The following is a 21,838-nucleotide window of genomic DNA, read 5'->3' on the forward strand; positions in this document are numbered from 1 at the left end:
AGGCCACATGACATAGTTTGGTTTGAGCAAAGACGAAGTTTACAATTACAATGATGCTTGTTTTTGTTTTTTTTAAGACTGACACCAAATTTTCTGTTGCACATTGTCTTCTTGTTGAGTTCCTCGTAAGGAATCATAGCCATTTTGATTCCTTTCCCTATCCACACCACACTTACGTATGTTTGGTGGGGTTCACAATCCATGTCTTGTGTTTTATTGCTTGTCTTTTAGTAATAATTCACCGTCAATGCTCATTTGCCTAAACAATTAGGGATTGTGGGATCTAGTTAACTTATTTCATATTCTCTTTTATAAGAGTGATTTTAGAAACACTCAAATAACTTTTGAAGGTTGAATTTTTAGAAGATAAACAACTTGTAAAAATTAGTATCTTTGAAAGAGAAACTTAGACTATTGTCAACTTGATAAGGAGATATTTTAATTGTTGTAATCCATTTTGATTATAATCCAAGTAAACAAACTTTTCGAATTCATCCTTCATATCATTGTTCTTCAACATCATACCCTCTTTATCGTCTCTTCACTGTTACATACACCATTTTTGAATGACTACTGATTGTAAAACACAAAATATCACTGACCATTGTCTTCTTTTCTTTTTGTATAGTCATATCATCCATGTCCAATATATTTTTCCATACCTTTTATGTTGGCTTTGAGGACTTCACATTCATAGTAGCAAACGTCGGTTTCATCATCGACCAAGTTTATTTCACTTTGATCGATATGCATACATTCCTTTGATATAATACGGGGAAAATGCTACACTCAAAATGTTATAAAATTTCATACTAATGCAGAGTCTAAATGCAAATACATTGAGAATTAAATAGCACTTAAAACATGATGTTTTCCCTTCTTGCTTGCTCGGGTAATCTTGGTCTCCCTATAAAATTCATCAGATATTACATCTTCATTTTGCTCTTGTTGATTTATTTCGAGAAAAAATGATTTGATTATGTAGTTGCATGTCTCTAATGGATTTAAGGGGAACTCCCCAATACATTTATTTTGTTGTTTGTCTTATCGCTTTGATTTTGATTTACTTTCGATTATTGAGTCTCCTTCATGATTTCACCTCTCTGAATTAAGTTTTGAAATGATTCTTTTAGCATGCATAAACTATTAGTTATGTTTGAACTTGATCATGATGTTTTTAATCAATTACAAGAGTTCATACAATCACCCGTACACAATTATGTTGAGAAATATAAAATCTCCTATTAGGATCTTGACTTGTATACAACATAATGTTAATCTTTTCTGCGTAATCTTTACTCGATTAACGCTTCTTGAATCTTATAATATCCCCAATTTACTCCAAGTCTTCGTGTGCAACAATCAACTCCTTAATCCTACGGATTCCTTGAGCGATGAATTGTTTGAAGATTTAAGAAGAACTTCGTCTTACCTGTAGTCTTCCACACTAGTCGGGGACCTAAATTACCTAATGAATTGTCGCAAGAAAGTCTTGTCTCTGCTAAAAGATTATGGTTTCTAGATAGTGGATGTTCAAGACACATGACGGGAGATGCTTCCATGTTCATTAAGTTTAATGAGATGGAAAGCGATCATGTCACGTACAGGGACAATACGAAAGTTAAAATTCTTGGTGAAGGTATTGTGGGAAATCCCTCCATAATTACCATTGAAATTATGTTTTTAATCAAAGGGCTTAAACACACCTTGCTTAGCATTATCCAACTATGCGACAAAGGGTATTTTGTTGTTTTTGATACTCTTAGTTGTATAATTGAGCATAAGACTAGTCAGGACTTTGTGTTTAAGGGTTCTAGGATTGATAACATTTATATGTCTGACCTAGATGATGTGTCAATGCATGGGAATAAGTGCTTAGTATCCAAGGGTGAAGATTCTTGATTATGGCATATGCACTTAAGTCGTGTGCATTTTGACTTATTGAATAAGATAACATCCAAGAATCTAGTAGTTGGTCTTCATTAAATAAAGTTTTTAAAATACAAACCATGTGATGTTTGCCAAATGAGAAAGAAAACGAGACTTTCGTTTAAATCGGAGAAGGTTATTTCCACATCAAAATCTTTCGATCTTCTCCACCTAGACTTATTTGGCCATTCACAGACAAGAAGTTTAAGAGGCAACTATTAAGGGTTTGTGATTGTTAATGACTACTCTAGATTTACTTGGACGTTGTTTTTAGCCCATAAGGATGAAACTTTTAAGGCTTTTGTTGATTTTGCTAAGTTTCTCCAAAATGTTTTTGGTTTTAAAATTATCACTCAGCGTAGTGATCATGGTGGTAAATTTGTTAACCATCAATTTAAAAACCTATGCACCGAAAACGGGATTGCTCATAATTTCTCATGTCCGACAACTCCACAATAAAATGGTATTGTTGAGCGTAAAAATCATGTTTTAGAAGAATTTGTATCAAGACCTGGTCATTTGATTATGTCTATTCGACATCTAAAAATTGTGAATATGGTCAACGATGACAGCCCTAAGAGAGCGTATAATAGAGGACATATTTCAAAGGAAATAAGTATACTTATTAGAAAGCGAAGATGTATGTACGCTTATTATTAGTTGACAAAAATTTGTGGTGTGTCATTGCCGAGGGATCATTTATTCCCAAGGACGGTGACGATGTTGTTAAACATCATAAGGATTGGATGGATGATGTGACCAAAAAGGCTTCATATGATTTGAGAACGAGGAACATACTTATCTTCGTTTTAAGCGTGAAAGTATTCTACTCAATTTCACATTATATGAGTGCTAAAGGTATGTGGGACGCTCTCCAAACTCTCTTTGAGGTAACAGATGACGTCAAGGATTCTAAATTCAATATGTTTACAGAGGAGTTAGAACTATTTGATATGGAACCCGGAGAATTCGTGGATTCCATGCAAACTATATTCCTCCACTTAATCAACAAATTACAAAACTTGGGCAAAACTTTTTCTAACAAAGATCGTAATAAAAAAAATATTGAGATCTATATGCATGGAGTAGCAACCAAAGGTTACCGCTAATAAAGAACCTAATGATAATTATAATTTGGATATTACAAATTGTTTGGAAAGTTAGCTGAGCATGAAAATAAGCTAAAACGACTCGCCGATAGCGAAGTTAAGTCGAAAAAGAAATAGAAATAAAAAGAAGAGAATTGTGATCTTTCTTTGAAAGCTTCATCATCTAAAACAAAGAATTCAAAGGAAGAAAATGACAACTTTGACGAAGAATCTTATAAAAAGAAAGATACAGGTTTATTCGTCAGACGCTACAATAGATACTTAAAGAGAAACAAGATCAAGCATAGAGACAAAGGACTAGTGAGTTTTAAAAATACTCACCCACCTAAGAAAGATCACAAGAAAAAGGATGATGATATTATGTGTTATGGGTGCGGAAAATTGGGACATTTTAGAACCACTTGTCCAAGTCTCACCAAACATCATAAAAAGAAAGATAAGGAATTCTACAAGAGGAAAATAAAAAACTCCAAAGGTAGTCGAGCTATATCACATGGGAAGAAGAGGATGAGAGATCCTCCTTTGATTCTTGTTCAAGTTCGGATGATGAGTGTGTCAACCTATGTTTGATGGTACGTAAGAAAGGTGAAACTTCAAAGGTATATAATTATGATTCTGATAATAAGTATTGTTATAGTGAATTGTTGAAAGCGTTCAATTAGGGTTGTTTGCGGTGTTGTTTGGTAGATTTTGTTGCTAAAAGTTATCCGAACCGCAAGAGAAAAAAAGTGTGGTTCAATTTGGTTCGGTTGGCTTTTAGAAATAATACCAACCAAACCAAGTCAATCCAATGTGGTTTGCATTGGTTTGGTTTGTTCGTTTTTTTACAAAAAAATTAATGAGCCATATGTACACGTATTAAGAATAACATAACCTTTTAATTTCTTCATGTTGTCCACCAATGAATATCTTTCAGATACTCATGAGTGACTCCTTGTTGTTGTATGTTGAAAGGTGGTTTGTTGGAGTTATTCTTTGTTTTTATTTTATTCGTTTTATAATACATTAGTGGTTCACTACTTTGATCGTGTAACATCGGGGACGGGATTTATTACGTTTTTGAAATTGTTGTTGCTGCTGATATTTTATAGTTTATAAATATTTATTAAGTTTTGTTGGAAATGTTTTTTCATTGCGTAGTTTCAAATGATTTGATGTGTTTTTGAGATATTATCATTGGTGACACCTTGAATTGTCGTTTAATGCTTTATTTATAAGTTTCAGGGTTTAAGGTGTTACATGTTGCAATATTCAAAATAATTTTTTCTAGTTCTTGTATTGTGAAACAACAATATTTCTTGCAATTTACAATATGTTTAGGAATAAATCTCTCAATATTGTCAATTGAGGAAAGCAATAAATTATGGAGTTTTTTCTTTGATTGACAACATATAAAGGTTATTTCAAAATATAAAAATGGTCTTGCAAAAGGTGGAAACAACAACAACAACAACAAAAACAAAAACAAAAACACCATAATGTAAGATAGATGGTAAGAGCAGAAAAATATTTTGTTCAAGGTTGGTGTTAGAAGAACAACATACAACACAGAACCTTGAAGATTTATTTTATCTTGCAATCTATCCCAAAGTAATGGTGTACAAGTTTGTAGCGACTATAGATGAGTTATGTAATGTCCCATATTACTTTTATGATTATCGACTGACCCCACAAACCAACCAGAGACGGAGCTACTTTGTAGCAAGGGTGGGCCCATGCCCCCACCACAATGATCATTTATTCAATATTTAGTATTATAAATAATATATTAATATATTAATTGTATTAAAAATTAGGGGGGAAATTTTATAGTGGTCCCCATTTAATAAATAATATTGAATAATTTAGTTTCTCACGCATACCAATTATCCCACTGTATTTAAAATACCTAATTATTTATTTATTTTTATTTTTAAAAAATTAATTTTATATAATAAATAAAATAAATATTTTAAATAAAATTAAAAAAATTCAATTTTTTTTCATATTCCTATTAATTCTCTTTGATTCTTTTCAAGTATAAACAAACCACTTTTCATATTCCTCTTTCTCTCACTACAAAGTGCATCCATGTTATTAGTTTCTTCTCTATTTTTTAATTTTAATCTTTATGAATTTATAATTTATTTTTATTATTGTAATAAGAGTAAAAATATATTATTATCTTATTGAGTTTGAGATTGTGTTAATAACAAAAAAATTAATTTTTAGAGTTTTGTAGTGTTTATTTTACAGCATCCATGATACTAGTTTATTCTTCATTTTTAAATTTTAATCTTTATGAATTTATAATTTATTTATATTATTGTAATAAGAGTAAAAATATATTATTATCTTATTAAGTTTGAGATTGTGATAATGGCAAAAAATATAATTTTGTAATATTTATTTGAAATTGTTATGTTTGTACCAATTTTATAGTATTAGTATGAACTTTCTTAATATGATTTTAATTGTATTTTTTTATTGTTTTAGTAATAAGCAATGGAAAAACATTTCAAAAGAAAATCAACATAGCAATCATCAACTACTAATCCTAAAATACATAATGTATATTTTTTGTTGAGGTTGAAAATGAGAAAATCATTCAACATTTTCAAAACATAAAAAATCGTTAGGACAATTATAATGTATATTTGTATTCTTGAAAATGAAATGTTATATACATATTGACCCAACTACTTAAAATTTCTGGCTCCGCCCCTGAAACCAACACAGGTCTTTTCAGCATGTTTTGTCTTCACTCACATGCTTTTCGGGAAACTTCATAGAAGGTCACTCATCCAAATACTACTCCAAGTCAAACCTCCTTAACTATGGAGTTCTTATTTGTTAGGCTACCGAAAAGAATATGCATCTTGTCGATATAGGTAGTACCAATAAATCTTTATAAATTTTCCTTCAACCATACAGTGACATACCTGGACATCCTCGTGATCCTCTTATTCCGATGTGAATTTTAGTGACCACTCCCCACCCTCTTTTGCCTCGGGTGTTACAACCATTCACATCCCTCTTCGTCCTCGGGTGTTATATGTCCATTGGCATCTGTTTGGTTCGACTGACCCCACAAATCAACACGGATCTTTTCAGCTTGTTTTCTCCTCAGTCACATGATTTTTGGGAAACTTCCCAGAAGATCACTCATCCAAATACTACTTCAAGTTAAACTTTATTAACTATGAAGTTCTTATTTGTTAGGCTACCAAAAAGAAGATGCATCTTGTTGGTATAGGTAGTACTAATCAGTATTTATAAGTCTTCCTTCAACCATGCAGTCTCATACCTGCACAGCCTCAGGATCTTCTCATTCAAATGTGAATTCGGGCTACTACTCTCTGCACTCTTCGTCCTCGGATGTTACAAGTTATGTTTAGGGTAAAACTTAATAAATGAGTTCTTTTATAGTAAAATCTGATTAAAGAAACCGAAGAAATAGATTATTTAATTTATAAATAAAAAATATAATAAAAAGAAATGCATCACTTTTAAAGAAATAAAAATATAAACTATATTTGCTAAGAATCAAAGCATGTCCTGAATTTGTTTTCACCCCGATTATATTCAATAACCGAAGGAATATACGATTTTTTTATTAAAAAAAATAAAACATGACACGTCCTGAAATTATATCTTGATTTTTTATTATGTAAGATGAAAGCTTTATAATAAAATATATCATTTAAAATACTGTTATGTTTATTTTCTATCTAACAAATGTTGTCACAAATGGGTAAGATAGTGTTTGGCCTAGAGGTGAGTGGATAAGTAATTTTGTAATTTTTGCTTGATAATTGTTTTGATCCAATTATGTGATTTAGGTTCTTATATGATTGACTTAAGTTGTATCATGATATAAGTAATGCAATCAAATTATTATGATAAAAAACTTTTTTACTACATCATAAGCACTTTGTGAAATGGATAGTTTATCTACATCCACATTTTAAAGTTGAATTTAAAAAGGAGGTAGTATTTTTATGATTGATTGTGGTTTGAGTTATTTATTTTATGTACAATATTATTTTATATATTTTCTTTGTAAATATAATGGATAATGCAAAGATATATTGAAAGTTTGGATGATGTAAAGATAATTATTAGGTGATTTTGATCTAGCACTTAGAGGTTAGGGGTTATGATAGGATAAGGTGGATTCCATTTGCTGAAACTATGGGGTGCCTCGATCCTTTTTATGTAACATCTCATAATTTGAGTACTAAAATTGATGTTTTTTATTTTGAAATTTTGTTGGCGGAGATTATAAGTGGAAGGGAAAAAGATAATGTTGTTTATTCCCCACCATCTGTTGTGGATAAATATTTCAATTTTTAAATAACTTATTTTAATAGATTAAATCAGTTCCAATTTATTTTAAAATTAGGCCCATCTTAATAATTTTGAAATGACTACATCGGCCTAATTTAACGAATAAAAATAATAATTTTGAGATGATTGATTTTGATATAATTTTGTTTTAGAACTGGTTCAAATAAAAATCCAATTAAAGAAAAAAAACAATTTAGATATAATTGAGTTTTGAGAGAAATTGGTTTTAAAATTAATTTTAAAAATTAATTTTTATATGAAATATTTTTGAAATCAAATTGATCCAAATATCAATTTATTTTTAACAAATAAACTAAAGAAGTTGTTTTAAGAACTAAACAAAATCCTATATGGTTTAGTTTGGTTTGGTTTAAGAACTATAAACATCGATCTTCCTCGCATTCTTTGAAAAAAAGACTTTTCCTCCCACATATTCTAGGGTTAGTGGTGGTTGTTTTTCCCTACCTTGTCTTTGATTTTCCCTACCTCATGTTTACTTCTCCATCAAGTTTTGGATTTCCCTCAATTTTGTGTTGGTTGATTTTCCCTGACTAATCCCTGAACACATCTCATATGCCCTAACCCTGTCCCTTTTTGTTTTTACATATTCTACTTAATCGATACCTAAATCTCTTCTCTGATATCTCTATCATTTCAACCCTCTTTTATCATCTAGATTGCTACCATGAAGCTCTAGAAAGAGATTAATCTTTCGAAAGATGAAGAAGAAGGAATAATATTTGAAGAAGAAAGTATATGCAATAACAAAAACATTACATATCTAGCTCATGTATCTGTGTAAGTTTGTTCTAACACCTTAAACAATCCTGAAAATCTTTGATAGCCCTACAACATAAGGGGTTGTCACGAATTGTATTTTTAACGAGTACAATTGGTGTCCACCGCAGAGCTAATAAAACTAACATGTGAAATTGCATGTCTCTGATACATTAAGGGGGAGATCTTTATGTAGTTTTAATTTACCAAAAATTTGTCATAACTGAGTAATTAGCTCGGGTTCAATGAGTAATTAGCCAAAAGTTACTTGTTATAATTAAAAAGACTAAAAAATTAATGCTTGAGAATTAGATATAAAATACTAAGTGTACCAATTGTGTTTCACCACTTAAGTGGGGTATTGTTACCCAATTTTTTTTAAAGGGTAGATAAGAATTCACCATTCTTTCTTAAAATATTTATATTTGGATGATAGTTTGTTACATAGACACACAAGTGTGTTTGGTGTCTGATAATCCGACACATGTGATTTTGTCCAATTTGTTTTTAAAAAATATTTTTCACACAAATGTGTCATGAGAGTATGAATGTTTTGTCTCTGTTTCATAATAGTTTTTTAAGCACGAGTACATCGTTTAGAGAAGAGTATCGATATCAGATATGTACTCGATACTAATAGTACACTTTTAGTACGAACCAAATCCATACCTTTTTTCTGTTTGGTAGGTGTATTGGAACATGATTAAGCGAACCCAAAAAAAATCCATTTTTTCTCTAGTTAGAATAATTTTATGGTTTTTAATGGGTTAATTTAAGTTTTTTTTAAATTTATTTATAGAAGGAGAAGTAACGGGTGCGCTTGATCTGCTAAAAAATGAGGGATTGAACTTCATAATGTTTTTTATATCTTATTTGATGCAAAAACTAATCATAGAATTGGACAAAACATATGGCAACAGACATGGCAAAAACATGAACTTTTGTCCCTCACTAAACCATAGAATAAATTTTTGTCCAAGCACAAATTATCAAAAAAATATCAAAATATGATTTTTAATATATCTCTCTCTCCCACCTTCTCTCTCATTTTAATTTTTGTATCCTATTATAGATATAGGTAATCGTTTATTAGTGTAATTTATTGTTAATTCTTGTTGATAGTGATTTATTACATTATTGTAGGTTTTACTTGAATCAAAATCTATTGTGTTTTAGTGTTGATTGAAATATGCAAATTGTGGTGTTAGAATCATATAGAAATTGAATTTTTGTAAAAAAGCACATCACGTGTAATTTACAAATTGTAGATTCATTGTAACTCGTATCTCTTTGGATATTATCTCTAATCAATCTGGAATGTTTGTTTATTGTGTAGCTGTATCCATGATTAATTTCAATTCAAACATAAAGGGCCTGTTTGAAATGCATCTTAAAAACTCTTTTTTAGTTTTTGAAAATTTAAAATTTAAAAACTTGTTTGAATATAATATTTTGCAAAAGTGTTTTTAAAAACTCTTTTCTATTTTTCAATTTTTAAAAGTAAAAAAGTGAAACAGTTTAGTTGTGTTTTGCTTCTCACTTTTTAGTTTTTAGTATTATAAAACTTGAAAAAAAACATAAAAAATTTATAATTTTCATTAATAACATTAATGTGATTTTAAAAGATTAGATTATCAAATAAGTTATTTCATTTTCATATTTTTAAAACAGTTTTTAAAAATGACTTTATCAAACAAATTTTTTGTTAATTTTCTTCTTAAAAATAGTTTTTTAAAATAGATTTGAAAAACAAATTTTAAGAACTAAAATTGAAAAGTGTTTCAAACAGGCCCAAAATCTCTATTTTTTGCTATAAGACTTTCCGCTTGACAGATGATGAAAAAAAAACGACTTGCTTCAAGGTAACTCTTTCTCACCCTGTCTTTTTATTTTATGTTCTGAAATGTTATATAAGAAAGTTAGAAGTGAAAAATTTCATAGCATCAAGATAGCAAGAAAGGTTTCCCAAATATTCCACTTCTTCGCGGGCGATAGATTGCTCTTTGCAAGAGCAAATCTCACTTAAGCTAACTTTATTCTCAAACTTCTCTCTACCTACCAAAGAGCTTTATGACTACTGGCCAACTTGGACAAATCAAAGGTATCTTTTAGTCAAAATATGCTACATAAAGAAAAGGAAATAATTTGTAACAAGATAGAAGTGAAAATGTCATCTTCTCTCTTGCCATTAAGAGTGTTTGGAAGGAAAGCTTTCGAGGGAAAAAGAGGTCTTGATCTAAGTAGTTGCCCAATCAATGTGGAACTACATTATGAATTTTAATCTATGTTAGCCAAATTCGGACCGGGGTCCAAGGATTAGAAAAAAAATACATTGGATGTGAAATGAGATTCAGAGATTTAAAAGAATTCAACAAGGCTCTCCTCGAAAAACATTGTTGGAGGCCTATGAAAGAAAAGAAATCTCTTTTAGAAAGAGTGTTAATAAATACTTTAAGTGGAGATACTGTTGGATTAGTATTCTTAATGCCAAAGATCTAATGGAAAAAGGAGTTAGATGAAGAATTGGTAATGGGGATTAAAAGTGAAGATATGGAAGGATTCGTGGATTCCTAATCAAACATACCTTAAGGTTATAAGTTATATAAGGTCAAAGGGATACAAAGCGTGTATTAGTGTTGTAGACACAATTCATTCTCCTTGTTATTATTTGAGATAAAATTAGTTTGATAACAATGAGAATTAACGTCAAGACTTAAAAATCGTCAAGATTTAGGTTCTGTTTGAATCAATTCTTAAAAACTGTTTTTTAATTTTTAAAAAGTAAAAGATAAAAAACTTGTTTGATAAACTCTTTTTAAAATATTAGTTTTGAAAACTAATTTTGTTTTTCAGTTTTAAAAGCTAAAAGATAGAAAATTTACAAAAGCTGTTTCACTTTTCAATTTCAGTTTCTTGTTTGGGAAAACCCACAAAATGATAACACGCGGAAAACAATCAATTTTCATTAATGGCACTTTGGTAATTTTTTAATTTGTTATTTATAGTGTCACAATGATCGATGATTAGGAGGCTTTGTATGTTGCATAATGAAATTATAGCTAATAAATGTGAGACCTCTATTATTTTATTTTATTAAAGGCTATTATATTTTATTTTTATCCATGCAAGTTCTCTTTTCTAATCTAAAGAGTCAAAATGCTAATCACTTCTCATTAATATATATATATATATATATATATATATATATATATATATATATATATATATATATATATATATATATATATATATATATATATATATATAATTATAATATATACTCTAAAAATATTTTTAACATACATCCAACTAAATTACATTAAATAAATATATAAATAATTAATTTTATAAAATAATATCACCCTTTATTTTAATTCAATTAAACTTTTTTACGCATTAATTACATACAAATTATATATGTATGGAGCTTTGAGATATAAAATTTATTTGCACATAAAAAATAATTTTTAAAAGCAAATTAATTGCTAAAAACATAATTAAAAATATCAACAGAAAATATACTGATAAAAATATTTTACTAGAGTAAAAATATATTAATAGAAAAAATTCTATAAGAATGTGTTAAGGATAAGAGTCTACATCACATAATAAGATAAACACTTTCAACATGGATTAACACGTCTTTGACAAAAGTTAAGAGGTATAACTATAAGAGTGTGAAGACTACTTCATGTGTAACATGAGACTGCTCTCCTACTAATTGTGTGACTGGTCTAAATGAAACTTGATTGGTAAATTAGCTAGTGTATTAATCCTCCAAAGTAGTAATATTGGTAGTTGTCATGGTATCAATCTCGAAGACTGCATTATATTTTAGAATTCAATTTAATTTTCATTTAAAAAAAAGGTATTTGGGATTTTAAGATTTGTTGGTTTGCAAAAGATAAAACTAAGAAAAATTTAATATAGTAGAAAATAATAAGAGAAAAGCGTGTTAAGAATAAGAGTTTGAACTTGACCTCGTTTCATATCCTAAATTAACCTCATAAGAACTTGTTTTATTCCTATAAATTACTAGTTCTTAAGTTTATTTATTCTTAAATCTTTAGTAAATCAAACCTTATGCCCATAGTAGATTGTAAATGTAGACCCACATTTGATTATCAAGAACAATACAATTTCTAGTTAATACCCCTAAGGCTTAAATGATAACTAATCTAAAATAGTTCAATCAAATAGTACTGGTGAAAATTCTTCCTAGCAGAGAATCGTAAATAAATTTTCAATTTATCAGAAAGAGAAAAACGTTAAGCACAAAAATAAATAAATCATATAAGAATAAAACCTCAATTATTAAAAATATCAATTCATAAATTCACATTCAATCCAAAAAAGTTGATATATACTTCGAATATTGACTTCTTATCGTACTTAACAAAATATTTTCTGTGAACAAGTTATTACTCAACTCTAAAAAAAAATATTATATATTTAAAAAAAAAGTATCTCAACTTTATTTAATAATAAAATTATACATTTGTATATTTAATTATAAATCATTAAAAAAAATTTAATTATTAATTAATAAAAACCTTTATTATTTTATATTAGTTAAAAACAATTTTTAAAGGTCGATTTATCAAATAGGTTTTTTATTTTCTCGTATGTTAAACTGTTTTTAAAAATAGTTTATCAAATGAATATTTTTATTTTCTCATTTTTAAAACAATTTTGAAAAATCATGTTACCAAACAAGTTTTTAAGTAATTCTCTTTTTATAAACACTTTTCTAAAACAATTTTATAAAACATATTTTAAAAAATGAAAAACAAAATTGATTCAAACGAAAGTGTGTGAATTGCAAAAGAAATCCAATTAGGCACAACATAATTAACGTCTACAGAGCAATGGTTTGAACAAGATTGAAAACTCAAATCATCAATTAATCACAGAACAAAGCTAAAAACTAATGTTAATGCCAAAGCTCGGGGTGCTATTACACATTATACCTAAACATTGAGATTCAAATTACAAGAAACCCTAAATTAAACAGCAATTCCGAGTTTTCTAACCGCCGAATCCGTAAAGAGTCCTACCCTGCCTCTTGAGAGCGTAAACAACATCCATCGCAGTAACAGTCTTACGGCGAGCATGCTCGGTGTAGGTAACAGCATCGCGAATCACATTCTCGAGAAAGATCTTGAGAACACCGCGGGTTTCTTCATAAATTAGACCGCTGATACGTTTCACGCCACCACGTCTTGCGAGACGACGAATTGCAGGCTTTGTTATTCCCTGAATGTTGTCTCTGAGAACCTTACGGTGCCGTTTAGCTCCTCCCTTTCCGAGACCTTTTCCTCCCTTGCCTCTTCCTGACATAGCTGTGTGATTTCTTGAGGTTTTTTCTCTCTAATGAAACTGATTCTAGTGCTTTTCTGTTAGATTGCGGAGAAGTCGGAGTTTATATAGGATTTAGATACGTAACTGTAACGGTTGGATTGTTAGCTATCCGTGTGAGCAGGGAACTTGAAACATCGAGCGTTGGATTGAAAATGCTTTATTTTCATTGGCTGTAAGATTCGTGGTGGATAGTAATTGTTTTTTGGGTGTGAATTGTGTTTCTGAGAACATACAAAATATTTTAATTACGTGACCGGGAAAGTGTGACTTGTGAAATGAAATTCACAAGTGCGAATTGTGTTAGCTAAGTTGCATTCTCAAATAGGACCATTTATATCATTATTATATACAGTATTGAATAAAAAATTTAATTATATACTAATTAAAAATAAATTTAATTATAATTATTTTAATTTTTGATGAATCTTATTTTTTAATGTATTAAATATTTACTATAGTATTTTTTTTATTTATTGAATTTTTGCTTTAACATTTTTTGTTTATTATTAATATTAATAAAAAAAATAGACTTTTTAAAATTTAGGACTCCTAAATTTGGAGTCCTACACTTGTTACTCCAATATAGACCTTGCTCTCAATAAATTTTTATTTTTTAAACATGTGACATTGAATATTTTGTTCTTCTATTGTTTATGGCTATTTTTTAGTATGTTGTTTATTACTCTTTTGGAATTCAGGATTTGGGATGAGATAGTTTGGATATTGTAGTTTATGGTTTAAGGTGTTCATGTTCTTTTTTTTTTAGCATGGATGAAATTATTATTATGTTTTTTCACTTTTTTCACTATAGTGGATTTCAAAAGATTTGGCATGGTGTACGTAAGGGTTGAGCTCTATGTTTGGAGGGTGTTGAAAACTGATAAACTAAAACAAGTTATTCTTGAAGAGGATGTCAAGAAATGTCAAAGTTATATAAGCTCTACGGACATGCGATGGTAATTTATGACGGTGTTTAACCCAACACATTAGTCTTAGAGCACGCATGACCATGGAAAATACTTAAATCGATATAAGAGAGGTGGATTCAATCTCGAATCATGTTAAGAAGATATTAATATTTGTAAGATAATGAGTTGACTCAACCACGAATCACATGAGGAGTTATTAATATTTGTAACACGACTGAGTTCTACATAAGATATTACGGCAATGAACATGATTATGTAACAGGCGTAACAGACATAACAACAAGTGGTGTGTCGTAGAGTCAAGTCTCAGACATCGAAGAGACAAGATATTTAAGGGCAGTAACTACGTAATGGAAGCGTGATGGTAAAAGAAAACCAAAACTATGATATATAAGCAAATTCCAAATAAGAGTAATTAATCACTTATTCATATATTTATATAGATTGATGTTTTGTTTGTCCTACACAAGTGATGTCATAACTTTTTAAATTCTGTTGACACCCGCAGTGAGGCCTGGTAAAACCAACATAGACCACATCTGATTTTTTTTAAAGAATCTATGTTTCTTAGCCACTATTTCATAATGATGAGCACGAGGCACACCCTCAATTGTAACAATGACGATCTCTTAGCAAATATGCAAGAAATTATGGAAGGATTGATCATTAGAACGAAACTCTTTAAATTAGTATCTTAAACCTTCGATAACAATAACAAAAGAAGGATGCACAAAAGGAGTAGATGAGTTGGATCCCTAACCCATAGTGACATAATAATATTTTGATATCAACTATGATCATAAAAGATGGAATCATTTACTGATATATAAATGGCCTAATTTTAGAATTGTGATAGACCTTCAATCAACTAGTCGAAGAATTTCTCAACTAGACGATTGACTTCATTAAGACTTAAGCAACATATAAATATCCTTCCATTTTCTAGTACAGGGATTCCTCGAATAAAGAAATTGTCGTGTTTCACAAGGGTTGTTTCTACATTGATTTCAGTGATCGAGAGAATGCTCGTTCAATGAATTTAGTCTAAAAATATTGTCCTTTCTTGCTTTCAATGCATATATCCTTGATACTTTGGCTTGTTTTTTTGTCTATTATTTATGTCGTGAAAAACAAGTAGAATAACTCAAAACAATTAAAAAGAATCATTTAGAGTTCAAACACACGAAAAAATTTAATGTGTGGGAAAAAAGAACAATGAAAACTAAAATAAATGGCATACAACAATACAGTAACATGTCAAAAATGAAAGCAAAACCACGACAGAAGAAGATAAAAGACAAGAATATAATAACTTGTTTACCCAATTCGATCAAACGATCTACTTTGGAGGAACGAACAACTCTCTGATTCATTATACTTTCAAAAGTTGTTACAAGAGATTACAAATTAGTTAAAAAAAAGTATTTTGAGTTTCCACAAACAAAACCTTATTTCTACCCAAGTGTTTTTCAATTTATTTAACTCATAATATATGAATCACACAAGTCCAAGGTATTTAAAAGTGTGTCTTAATCCTTTTAAAAACCTCTAAAAGATTCCCAAATTCCAAAAACACGAAGGAATTTCAACTCTTGTCTTTCTAAGTTTATCGAGGATTTTTAACCCTCCTCTCTATCTTCTGCTAATAAAGTTCAGAAGGTTGTTAAGACAACAATGATAGATATACATATTTATAAAAGTTGAAACCCAACAAATCATTAATGGATCCAAAACAAAATCCATTAATTATTAGAATAAAAATATTATAAATATTTTATAATATATTTTATATTAATTTACAATATTATAAATATTTTAAAATATTTTTTATATTAAAAAATATATTATAAATATTTATATTACAAAAATGAATATTGTAAATATTTTATAATATCTTTTTTATTAATTTAAAATATTATAAATATGTTATAATATTATTTATAATAATTTATTGTATCTATAAATTAATATAAAATATTCTAGCATTAATAAATGGATGCACAAACCGAATCGACCAAATTCGATACTTGCGAACCGCATTGACTGGACAACTTTTCGACTTTTTAGTTTTTGAAAATCTTGAAACATGTATTTTTTTCTTCATCACTAAAAAATTTTATACCATACTTCGGCAATTTTTATCTAATTAAAATAATTATATGTAAGGATCAATTTCAATATTTTGGAAAAATCTAACTAAGTGAAGAAATGTGGGGTGAGATTACTTTTTGGTCAAGCCAGTGCAAAAGTGCTCAGAGTCAACAGTACTTTCAAGTCAAATTCGAACTCTATAACTCTTCTTAACCTAGAATATTGTTTATTCTTAAACAAAATTAAATCCAATATACAAATATGGTTCATATATATCAGCACATAACTTGATCAAGCTATATGTTTACAAATAAAAAAATTCAATTCTTTGCAAACTTGTATGATTTGTCAGAAACAACTTCAATATTAAAAATGTGATATTATTCAAACAAATCATTCATACATATATATATATATATATATATATATATATATATATATATATATATATATATATATATATATATATATATATATATGCAGGAATTTATATTCAAAGAATACAATTAAAAAAGTTCAATAAAAATCAACTATTCATAATCAATATTCTCAGAAGTGTATCATTCAAAGGAGTGAGTGTTTCGCTCTATCTGTGCATTGCATTTCACAACAAGTCAATTTTGATTTTTATCTTAGTAAACGCACATATTTTTTTGTTAAAACAAGAATTATTCATGTCCTTAAAAGATTTTGATGATAACAAAATATTTAAAGAACGATAGGGTTTGCTAACATTTTGTTTAAGTGTGCAGGATCACAAGCATTGAACTAATCCTGATTGTTAGCATATGTGAAGAAGTATTCTAAAGATTGATTCTAATTGGTTCGAATCTGAACTAGTTCATCGTCTCTGAAGGCATCAGACTCTAGCGTCATGATCCAGCTTCTGATGATAGCTCAGACTCTGAAGGTGTAAAGAATAGTTGATGTGTACCCTGAACCAAAGTGGTTTTGTTTTATCAAAGCTCCAAATTTTTGGATAAAGTCAACTAGGGTTTTTGTTTTGCAAGGCTTAATAAAAAGGGATGTGACACCTTCAGACTGTTCTACCTTTTGGTAGATACCTAATACGATGAAAGGCATAGAGAGTGTAACACCCTTCTAAAATACCCCAAATATTTAATTAAAACAACATATATAAATCAGAGTAAGTATGCAATTAAGGGTGTCACACAATCACTTCACACCATTCACCATAATATTTAGTCATGCTCATTATTTAACTCAAAACATAAAGCATTGCACAATACGCAGCGGATAGAGATCAAATCGATCATTCAAAACATGTAGCACATTACATGTAAAATTATTCAACAAGGTAAAACATCCCGTCCCGATGTTACATCTATCAGAGCATGACCCACTAAGGAACTACACTAGACTCCAAGGACTAGCTTCTACTCAATCACTGCTCGTTACCTGAAACATAGTTGTAAGGGTGAGTTCCTCAATCGATATAATAAGCATTATAAATTATCATGTAATGTTAAGTAAGTTAACACATTCAATCACCCTAATCAGATCACACAATCAGTAACGGCAATATCAACTCCAAAATCATACTCAACACAATCACCAAAACAACACGTATAATATTGGAATACATCCATTCATATTATACGCCATACATACATACATTATGCAATGAGACTCCATGCATGCGGTACCGACTATTCGTGAACATATAGTTCAACCTCACCGATCAAATCCAGATACGGCTACCAAGCTCACTAGTCCCACTCATTTGAGACCTAGTGACTCACTCACTAATTCCTCACCATGGGAATTAGCTACCACCCCAAGGGCTATGATATGCACGCTAACCACCTAGCATGCAAACATCAACAACAATCCACAATAACTCACTCACTAATTCCTCACCATGGGAATTAGCTACCACCATAAAGGCCATAATATGCACGCTAAATCAACTAGCATGCAAACATCAACGATCCACAATGGACATATGCTCACACTCTAAGCCATAAACAGTCCATTCACAATTGCATACATAATACATACATTCACAACGTTATTCATATCATCATACATCATCAACATATTTATCACATAATCATATCATGTCATGCCACATAATCAATCACAGTATTAGCACACTCTACTAATACCTATACTGCTCAAAACAACGGGAAATGATCCCTACTCTATCATACATCAGCTAAATTACATTACTCAGCTGAACAACCAAAAAAACTGCACAACAACAGCTCAGAAAAATCACAATCCTGCCCATACGCGTATTGCCTAGTCCCATACGCGTATGGCCCATTTCTCAGCCAAATCCCATACGTGTAACACCATCTCATACATGCTACGCGTACCAATTCCTCATACGCGTACCAACAGAGACCAAACCACGTTCAAAACATCATCTTCTTCATCCATACGCGTATGGCCTCACCCCATACGCGTACCACTCACAGAATACGCGTAATAACATGTGTATGGCGCGTATCAGCGCCAATCCTCTCCCTTCCAAGCCATCTCATACGCGTATGGCCTCACCCCATACGCGTACCACTCTCCTCCAGGCCACCTCATACGCGTATTGCCTAGTGCCATACGCGTATGACCAGAAACCAGAATTTTTCCAGATCTGCTATGGCTTTCCCTGCTACGAGATTCTTCAGATCCAACCTCCCACAGTCCAATTTTACACAGTATTCGTTCATATCATTTCACACAAATCATACCCTATTCAATTTCACAAATTCTAACCTTATTACATCTAATTCCTACGAATTTCCTTCAATTATAATCCAAATTTCGTTCATCCAATATTTCACAAATTTCAGCATACATCATTCTAATCGGAGTCAAATCAATGGTTTATCACTACCCATTACATGTTATCCCATAATACCCATTAAACGATGATACACCCCCCTTACCTGAGTTAATCCGGCAATTGATTCTTTGACCCTCAAGCTTTTCCTTTCTTCAACCCTTGTTCTCTTGCTCTTTGCCCTTTTCCACTTTTGAGTCGTTTCTCTGTTTTCACGTGAAAACCTCTTTTTACCAAATGGGACTCTTTTTACTGATTCCAACTTTTATTCCAATAATAATAATAATAATAATAATAATCCCAATAATATTCCAATAATAATCCAATTATTTAATTAAATTAATAAATATACTATTAACTTAATTTAAATAATTATCTTATTTTTATTGGGGTGTTACAACTCTCCCCCACTAAAAGAGTTTTCGTCCTCGAAAACATACCTCAAGCGAATAACTCTGGATAAGACTCCTTCATCTGACTCTCAAGTTCCCAAGTCACATTGCCACCTGCTGGTCCTCCCCAAGCTACCTTTACCAAAGCAATCTCTTTACCCCGCAACTGCTTCAACTCTCGATCCTCGATCCTCATAGGTGATGTTTCAACAGTCAGGTTATCTCTCACTTGTACATCATCTACTTGGACCACATGCGAAGGATCTGGAATGTACCTCCTCAACTGAGACACATGAAAAACCTCATGCAAATTCGCAAGTGACGGCGGTAAAGCGATACGATAGGCTACCTCCCCTATCCTCTCCAAAATCTGATAAGGACCAATAAATCGAGGTGTCAACTTCTTCGACTTCAAAGCTCGACCAACCCCAGTTATCGGAGTAACACGAAGAAACACATGATCTCCCTCTTGAAACTCAAGTGACTTCCTCCTCTTGTCGTGATAACTCTTCTGACGACTCTGAGTAATCCTCATCTTCTCCTGAATCATCTTAATCTTTTCCGTAGTTTGTTGAACAATCTCCGGTCCAACCACAACACTCTCACCGGACTCATACCAACATAAAGGTGTCCGACATCTCCTACCATACAAAGCTTCAAACGGTGCCATACCAATGCTCGAATGAAAACTATTGTTGTAGGTAAACTCAATCAAAGGCAAATAACAATCCCAAGCACCTCCCTTTTCCAAAACACAAGCCCTCAAAAGATCCTCCAGTGACTGAATCGTCCTCTCAGTCTGACCATCAGTCTGCGGATGATATGCAGAACTCAATCTCAGCTTAGTTCCCAAAGCCCTCTGCAAACCTTCCCAGAACTTCAATGTAAATCTAGGATCTCTGTCCGAAACAATACTCGACGGAATACCATGCAAACTTACAATTTTCTCAATATACAACTCAGCTAATCTCTCTAACGGATAATCCATTCTGATCGGAATGAAATGAGCCGATTTTGTCAATCTGTCAACAATTACCCAAATAGCTTCAAAATTCTTAGTTGTTCTCGGTAAACCAGAAACAAAATCCATACTGATACTATCCCACTTCCACTCTGGAATAGCCAACGGTTGCATTAGTCCAGACGGCTTCTGATGCTCAATCTTTGACTTCTGACAAGTCAAACAAGAATAAACGAAACTCGCAATTTCTCTTTTCATTCCCGGCCACCAAAATAACCTTTTCAAATCATGATACATCTTCGTAGCCCCAGGATGAATACTCAGGCCACTACGATGTCCTTCCTCAAGAATACTCTTCTTAAGTTCGGTAACATCCGGAATACACACCCGATTACCAAATTTCAAAACACCATTCTCATCAACTCTGAATTCACCACCTTGACCTTGATTCACTAGAGTCAACTTATCAACCAAAAACACATCGGATTTCTGACCCTCTCTAATCTCATCCAGAATACCACTCGTTAACTTCAACATTCCCAATTTAACACTATTGTGAGTACTCTCGCACACCAAACTCAAGTCTCTAAACTGCTCAATTAAATCCAATTCCTTAACCATTAACATAGACATATGCAATGATTTCCGACTCAATGCATCAGCCACTACGTTTGCTTTACCCGGATGGTAATTCAAACCAAAGTCATAATCCTTCAGAAACTCTAACCATCTCCTCTGTCTCATATTCAGCTCTTTCTGATCAAACAAATACTTTAAACTTTTATGGTCACTGAAAACCTCAAATCTTGACCCGTACAAGTAATGCCTCCATAACTTCAGAACAAATACCACAACTGCCAACTCTAAATCGTGTGTCGGATAGTTCCTCTCATGAACCTTCAGTTGTCTCGAAGCATAAGCTACAACCTGCTTATTCTGCATCAAAACACCACCCAAACCCAACAATGAAGCATCACAGTAAACCTCAAATGGTTCCGACGGACTTGGTAATATCAGAATAGGAGCAGTAGTTAACCTTCTCTTTAACTCTTGGAAACCTTCTTCACATTTTGAGTCCCAAACAAACGCTTGCCCCTTTCTAGTCAACATCGTCAACGGTAATGCCAACTTAGAAAATCCCTCAATGAATTTCC

The 21,838-nt window shown here is 31.0% G+C and overlaps 1 protein-coding gene across 1 annotated transcript; it reads right to left on the reverse strand.

Moving 5' to 3' along the window:
* Positions 1–12,959: 12,959 nt before the first annotated feature.
* On the reverse strand, positions 12,960–13,697 carry LOC127083210 (histone H4). Its single transcript, XM_051023469.1, has one exon. The coding sequence runs from the start codon at positions 13,482–13,484 to the stop codon at positions 13,173–13,175; it is 312 nt and encodes a 103-aa protein (XP_050879426.1). The 5' UTR covers positions 13,485–13,697; the 3' UTR covers positions 12,960–13,172.
* Between the last annotated feature and the right edge of the window lie 8,141 nt (positions 13,698–21,838).

Source organism: Lathyrus oleraceus, chromosome 5 (assembly GCF_024323335.1).
Source record: "Lathyrus oleraceus cultivar Zhongwan6 chromosome 5, CAAS_Psat_ZW6_1.0, whole genome shotgun sequence".
Taxonomy (NCBI): Eukaryota; Viridiplantae; Streptophyta; class Magnoliopsida; order Fabales; family Fabaceae; genus Lathyrus; species Lathyrus oleraceus.